The 7,862-nt window shown below is 34.0% G+C and overlaps 1 protein-coding gene across 1 annotated transcript; it reads left to right on the top strand.

Annotated features, from left to right (window-relative positions):
* Window positions 1-535: 535 nt before the first annotated feature.
* On the top strand, window positions 536-4,545 carry LOC136806141 (uncharacterized). The gene is made up of 3 exons (XM_067062708.1): window positions 536-1,849; window positions 2,147-2,554; window positions 3,434-4,545. The coding sequence occupies exons 1-3, from the start codon at window positions 728-730 to the stop codon at window positions 4,337-4,339; spliced, it is 2,436 nt and encodes an 811-aa protein (XP_066918809.1). The 5' UTR covers window positions 536-727; the 3' UTR covers window positions 4,340-4,545.
* Window positions 4,546-7,862: the final 3,317 nt, after the last annotated feature.

Raw genomic sequence — 7,862 nt, 5'->3', positions numbered from 1 at the left:
CTAAATGGATTTATGAAATATGCATGTCACACTATCAGCCAATTCGATTGACTTCAAAATATGCCACTTTTGCCCTGTTTGCCAATTATTTTGCATTCGATTGACAAAAATTTGGCAAATGTGGCAAAATTTGAGTGCCATAAATGCCAAATAAAAAAGATGTGGTGAATCTGGCATTCTTGGCGTTTTTGGAACTTACCTCCATACGTCTCTATACAAAACACTGTTCCCACGAGACCTGTGTTCTTTTCGGCTCCAATTTTGCCACTTTTGCCAAAGTTTTTGAAAATAGAAGACCTTCCAATGCTAAAGCAAAACAATGCCGATCGGCAATTTGATTGGTTAAAAAATCGTTCGCTTTACCAGTCGAGTACTATTGCAAATTAGGAGAAATGCGGGTATTTCGCTTAAATAGGATGAATTATCCTAAATAAGATAAAATCGATAGCTTAGTTAGGAGAAATAGAAGAAAAAGTTGATTTTCTGAACAAATTCAGAGATCCGCGTCAAGTTTTGCATAAATTTAAGAAATTTGGAGCCAGCATAGTATGCTTGTGAAGTCTGATCCACCAGTCAGCGTGCGTTCAGAAGTTATTCAACTTTTAAGTAGTACGCATGCGTAGTTCAGAAAAATACTTGGAATTCCGCTGAGCTAAGCGAAATTGATTCCGAAATTCTGCTGACTCGGCATAAACTTTCACGGAAATACAAAATTGAAATTTTCAACATGGCGGATGAACAATCAGTGAATGAGGAGGCGAAGAAAAGTAAATTTTATTGTTGCTGCTCATTCCACGAGATTTGGAAGGATTTTACACCAGATGAAAGTGTCCTGCACATTGTACGGTCAAAAGTATACGTGGAAGTTGTCGAGTTCCTCAGAGACCACCTTTTTCTTGGTGAAAGAGAAAAGTTTCTATGTCAGGCATGTATTGCAAAGACAAAACGTATTATTTCACCTAGTGACAGGCTCCCTGAACCAAAATCGCTTAGTAGTGCTGTTACATCATTCAATTCAGCCCTAACAGAATTTTCCAAGGATATTGACACTGTTGAGGAATCAATTTGGAAAAAATGTTTCAGAACATTGGGGAAGATTGTGTTAAATCCACGGATTCAACAAACTGGAGAAAGCCTATCCCAAAAGTACACAAATGTGAACTATCTTCAATCAATACTTCCAAAAAACGATGTTGAACACTACGATACCTTTCTGGTCTCTTTTCTTGAAGGGCTGTCTAACAGAAATATTTCGAGTTTGGATTCGCAATTACAATATCAGCTAATCATGACTATTGAAGCTATCTACTCTTTTTGTAATGTAAAGTGGATTTTTCCCTATCATTTTGTATCAAACGTGGTTCAATCCTTCATCTCCGGATCAAAAGTAGTCAGTGTGCTCAATGGGAAGTTGACTCCTGGAGGTGGATATACAACATTTTTGACTTGGTTGAATGAAATTGGAAGTGCTCCGTTAGAATGTCCTCTTGGGGACATAATAACATTCATTGATAATATTGGAAAATATATCATTAAAAATTATAGAGTTTCAAAAGATAAAGTAGGAGCAGCAGATGTCATCACAACCACTCTACACATCATACTCCGGACCATTCATTCACTCCAAACTGACGCAAGCTTGAAGCCTATTGTCTGGGGTGCAGGTTTAACAGTGGAACAAAAACAAGAAAAGATGGAAACCTTCATACAAAATTCCAGAATAATCTTCCGTAGATGCCGCTACAACTATTTGTTTCAAATGATACATCTTTTCAAACAAGAAGATGACAAAATAACTTCTAGAATAGAAGAGTTGATGTCTGTTAAAACTCGAATATGTACGAATCAGGTAAAAATTAAATTTATTTTTATAAATACCTTATATCACTTGTTTTGTTGGGTAAAGTGGGTTACAAAATTTACTGTGTTAAGGGCTGAAGGGTGTTTACTTTAACCTCTTTATAATAAGCTTATTTTTACAAGGGAAAATTAGACACCAGTATCCTATTTTTAAATCCAGAACAAAATGTTGCAAATTTTTCTAAAAGTAATATTCTTGAAATATTTTGTTGAGATATTTACAACAGCCACTTAGGTTCACTCATCACATAACTTTTTTGTATTTCATTTTATTTTAAAATTTTAGACATGCATGACAGAATATGGACCAAGAAAACGTGTTTGTGACACTTGCGGTGCCGACGTAAAGAGGAAAGAAAAGAAAAAAGAGGAAAGGACTGTCCAAAGCTCTTCAGATGGCGAAAAATATCTCTTTATTGGTGAAACCAAACATATAAATGTGTGTCCCCAGATGGTTGGAGAGCCAATTCTACTTAACCCTAACTCCTATGAAAATCTGAAACATATATTGGATCAGCTGAAGATTAACCTGGGAATTGGTCATCAGAGGCAATGGACATTTATTGGATGTGATGGTCCACCGTACTGCTTGGCCAACAGATTGATTGATCAAAACAAAGAGAAATATGATTGGGTTGCCATGCAACCTGGCCTTGGGCATCTTAATATGAATCAAATGAAAGGATTCTTCAAGGTGATTTTTTCTCTCTAATTTTCCTTATTGCCTTTTGTGTCCGCTATCAGACACACAGATACAAACTAAACTGAAGCTTACTTTGCCAATTTGTTTTGTGCTGAATAATTTTTATAAGAAAAGTGTACTTTGGCTAAGGCTCAAGTATTCTTAAGAAATTGCCGGGATTGAGGGTAAAATATTCTTGATTTACTCTTACTTTCTCAGACTTGACCTTTATACAAGTACAAGAAATGACCTATTTGAGAGTTTCTTGCTATCTAGCGCACATTTGAAGCCAAAATTACATTTCTACCTTTAAGTCTCAATTTAAGTCGAACAAAAAACCCAGTTATTTTTCTTACCAAATAGAAAATGACTATATTCTTATCAAAATATGTGAAACTCACCCTGGAAGTATTCTTACGATTTGGCCAATTTTCACCCTGATATTCTTATAGAAGGTATTCTTATAAAAAAAGCGTGTATTTAAAGAGCTTCTTAAAAAAGTTATTTACCAGCTTCAAAGCAGCTCAAAGCTATGTTTTAATCCATCCACACAGGGGGTCGACAGTTGTGTTAGTATTTTCTTCAAATTTCAAAAAGTCAAGTGTCCAGTTGCTATCCATACCAAAATGAGGAACTAGGTCCCCTTTTTCAAAAAGTAAGGGAATCTTTTGAAGTTGATTTTGATACCTAAATGAGTGGTTGCTGGAGTCTACTACTTTCAAATTTCAAAAATAAGTTAGGTTTTCAAGCCTTGGGTTGGTATCCTTGACCCCTTCAACTATATATTATTTCATAAATTAACCTTGGAGTTATGTATTTTATTTTTTTTTGTTTTTTAATGCAATTTTTAAGAAAGTCTAATGAGTTTTTCTATATATTTTAAACTTTTAGATCATGGATAAAGTATGCTTCGAACCACTTGGTCAGGACGTACTCAACTTCAATTCAACATTAGCTTACTCGTCGTTCATTAGCTGTAGTGACACTCATAGAGCTTGGGAAACATTTGAAATTTTTTTGCATGGTACAGTACTTGAGCTTATTCGTTTGTATGCCGATAGAAAAGACATGGAAGAATTGTCTCCTGCAGGATTTGTTCATTGGCAGTCAGAACAATCTTCCGCTACACTAAAGTTTATATTTCATTTGTTGGACTTTGCGCTTGGGGTATACATTCAACGAGTGGGTGACCGCAATAACGATGCCAATGTTAGCAATGCTGGAAGGTATGCCTTCAATGATTGGTTTTATGGCTTTAATCATCCTTATTATCGTGAAATTGAATATAGAGATTTGTTAATGAAATCTACAATGCCTGAAGAAGTAGAGCAGCAAACAAGAGAAAATTTGACATTCTCTTCTCACAATGTAAATAGCAGAAACCAGGGTGGGGATTTCATGCTGGAGCAAAAAGTCCAACGGCAAAAGTTAATGGCTCCGAAAGGTATTGTTAACAAATCTACCTGGCAACGTATATCTAGATCAGTCGATACTCTAGATAGCATCTATTCCAATGCGTCCAAATTGTTACATTTGGAAACTGATACTTACCCAAGAGTTGTACTGTTAAGCGACGAAATTAATGAATGGAGAGCCATTTTAAGACAGTCTCAATTTCTTGAATATACAAGTAAAGATACTGTGTACAACATTTATGGTGATATTTTGAGTGATGACTTAGTAAATCTCACATCAAATCTTAAATCAAAACGCAAAGAATATTGGAGAACTTATATGAATGGAACTTCTTTTGAGTCAATTAAATATGACTTGATCAAGATTTTTCCTAGTGAGTGATACTGAAAATCAAAGCCCACTAATGCTTTCAAATTTTATCAGTTTGACTTTTGATGAAATTAAAATTTATTAGAATTATCAAAATTTTCATTTTCTTGGTTCTGATGGAAGTAACAATAAGGAAGAATTTTTTTGAAAAAGAATGATAAACTATATTTTCCAGGGCCACAGTTGACTGGATATAATTAATCTAATGTAAAATCTATATACATTTTGATAAATATGAAAATATAAAGATAAAATATAAGATAAATATTAAAATTTGGGAAAATGGTAAATTTTGTGTGAGAAAATGTGAGAAAATATTCAGTTTTTTGGGGGAGTGAGAGGGGGAGGTTGGGGAACTGTAAACCCTCTAAAACTTTACTTATCCTTTGTGAGGTGAATGCACTGTTTATAATTTCAGGAAAAACCCTCAAAATATTTTTAAGCTCCTCTAAACCTAATCATTATAATAGATAGTTTTTTATTGTAGCAAAATTTAAAAAAAATAAAATTGGAGGTTTTCTCAGGACTATGAAGGGTCTTTGATTCATAGTCCTGAGAAAACCTCCAATTTTTGACCAATCCATTTTCTGTAAAGTTTCTCTAAAAGAGTGAAAAGATTCATATATAATATAAATATATATGAATCTTTTCACTCTTTAAAAAAAAATTTAAGTGTAGAAACTACGAAAATTTTTGAAAACTAACATTTTTGCATTGGAAAATAATTGTGTACAAAATCAAGAATTTTTCATCAGGATCAGAAGTGATCCTTAGGCCAGAAGATCTATCTTCCTTTAGGGACATTAGAAATATTTTCATTCATTTACACCATAAATTTCTTCTTACGTATGAAATTGTAGTCAAATTTTGATTAGAAACAACTGAGATTTTTGTATAGTATATGGTCATGTATATAGGTCATGTTTCCTACATGTGTAACTGTTAAATATCAAAAGAAATTTAAACTAAAGAATAATTACGTTATAGTTAAGTTTTTCAGCTTCAGGTATGAAAAATGTTTTGTAAACACAATGATAGTCGTACATATACAGAGTCTATTTCTTTGCTTTTTTTCTTTGCAGTCCTGATGGTCCTCTTAATTTTGGCTCACCTCCCCTTTTAACAGGAAAAAGTTTGGCTGATGGCGAAATATCTTTTAACAATTTATCAGTGATCGTTGGTTTTAACGAATAACTACCATGGTTCGTAAAAGGCAGAGGTGCTTTTCTTTCTTGTTGTGTTTGTCCTAGTATTATAACCTTGGGATTCTTTTGATTTTGACCTAACTGTTGTACAGGTTTTGCTCCATGTGTTGCAACTATTTTGATAGTTTTTTGTGCGTTTGTTTGAACAATTGACGTGGGTACGAATGAATTTGTTTGTGCGATTAATGAATACGGTTTAAATGTATTACTCTGAACGATCGGTGAGTTTGCCTGGACCTGAACGATTGAATTTGCTTTTAATGAGCTTGCTTGAACGATCGAATTTGCTTTTAATGAATTTGCTTGAATGATCGAATTTGCTTTTAATGAATTTGCTTGAATGATCGAATTTGCTTTTAATGAATTTGCTTGAATGATCGAATTTGTTTTTAATGAATTTGCTTGAATGGTCGATTTTTCTTGAACAATTGAGTTTACTTTTGATGAATTTGCTCGAACGATCGGATTTGGTGCATTTGTTAGAACGATTATGGACTTTGGTGTATTTGTTTGTATGGTTGACGTTGGTGCATTTGTTCGAACGATCGGATTTGGTGCATTTGTTCGAACGATTATGGACTTTGGTGTATTTGTTTGTATGGTTGACGTTGGTGCATTTGTTCGAACGATCGGATTTGATGCATTTGTTTGAACGATTATGGACTTTGGTGTATTTGTTTGTATGGTTGACGTTGGTGCATTTGTTCGAACGATCGGATTTGATGCATTTGTTTGAACGAATATGGACTTTGGTGTACTTGTTTGGGTAGGTTGTTCTCCGTGTACTGGTGTAACTTGAGAACAAAAGTCAAGTAGATCTGTCGATTCAGGAGATGAACCTAGAAAAAGTGGAGAGCCCAGAGACATAGGCGAGCCAAGTGACCTTGGTGACGTGATGGTAGATGAGGAAGACTGAAGTTGTTCATTGGTTTCTTTCATTCTCTTATCGTGCATCATACCCAATGATGAGCTGTATCTTTCTGTAACTTTGCTTTTTTTCCTGCCATCTTCGTATTCAAATTCAATATACACTCTCCCACCAGTGACCAACGTATATTGATACGCTGAGAGAAGAAGTCCTAAGAAAAAATAGATAAAATCTTGCTGTTTTATACTTCTAGAACTATCAAGATCTACACTTTTTTTTATAAGTAACTCCATTTTTCGGGTCAGGCCTAGATTTGCTAAGGATTTTTCGAAGTCCAGGCCCAAAGTTGCTTGTAAGGTTGCTTAAAAATTTTCAAGCTTAAAATGGTTGAAAAGCACAGTTTTGCATTTTTCAACAATTCTTCAATTTTGAATGGGCAGTAGAGGTATTTTTCAAAGATTTTCAACGCTTTCTTTTAAAGTTGTGTCAAAGATATTTTTCATTGCTGAGGAAAAAAGTTACTAATTTGAATTTGAGGCCTCAGGATTGCTAAGCAAGTTGCTTATTTTTTGGGCAATTTTGAGGCCTGAGCCCTCAGCAACTCGGTTGTTTATTAAAAAAAAATGTGTACCACAATATACTTACATTTTGCCCTAGTACCCACCTCAGGATATTTTATCATTTTAAAAACTATTTTAAGTTCTATTGTCGCTAGATTCATACAGTATATAGGCAATTGTCAATTTGTTTATGGAGAACGGAGTAAATAAATGAAAAATTGTATTACATAAACAAATCAATACCGTTTTTCCTTTTATGTCTGGCATCTGATCGCTTAGACGGATTTGTTATATATCCTTCAGCCCTTCTTCTTGTTTTTTTACCATTGGCCAGGGTTTCTTCTTTCGAAGAGTGTTTCTTATTAGAGTCGCGAATTGGATACTTTTTGAGATTTTCATCATAAACAAAAGGTGTTTCTTCGATTTCTTCTAATGTTTCTTGTTCCATTCTATTTCTATGTTGTTTTTTTTTACTTTTTTCTGTAGAAGAGAAGTTAAAATTAAGTAACTGATATTTTATACTTCTTTTTTGTAAAGAATTGCTCCTCTCTCACTCTCCCTGATTCGAACTTCTTAATATCAGTCTTTGTAATTCGAAAAAAAAATGGATATTCTGTTGATGAGAATTCGAATTCGAAAGGGTACACTGTAAAACGCTTGCAAATAGTCCGAGAAAAGTCATATCCTGTCCTCCAAACGAGCAAAGTTTCAGCTGGAGATGTAGAAAAAAAATAGGACTAAGAGAAATCTTGTAGTCAAGAAAAAATTGTTTATTACTCGCAGACTATACATTGCATACTAGATGGAGATAAATTTTTACATGGATTCTCCTAAAATAATCAAAGTACGCTAAACTGTTCAAGGGACGCGAGCTTCTTCAACGGCAATTAATTTATTCATCA

The sequence above is a fragment of the Clytia hemisphaerica genome, unplaced genomic scaffold (assembly GCF_902728285.1).
Source record: "Clytia hemisphaerica strain Z4C2 unplaced genomic scaffold, Clytia hemisphaerica genome assembly, whole genome shotgun sequence".
Lineage (NCBI taxonomy): Eukaryota > Metazoa > Cnidaria > Hydrozoa > Leptothecata > Clytiidae > Clytia > Clytia hemisphaerica.
Note: the sequence above shows the minus strand (reverse complement) of the source record. Positions and strands in the feature narration are given on the sequence as shown.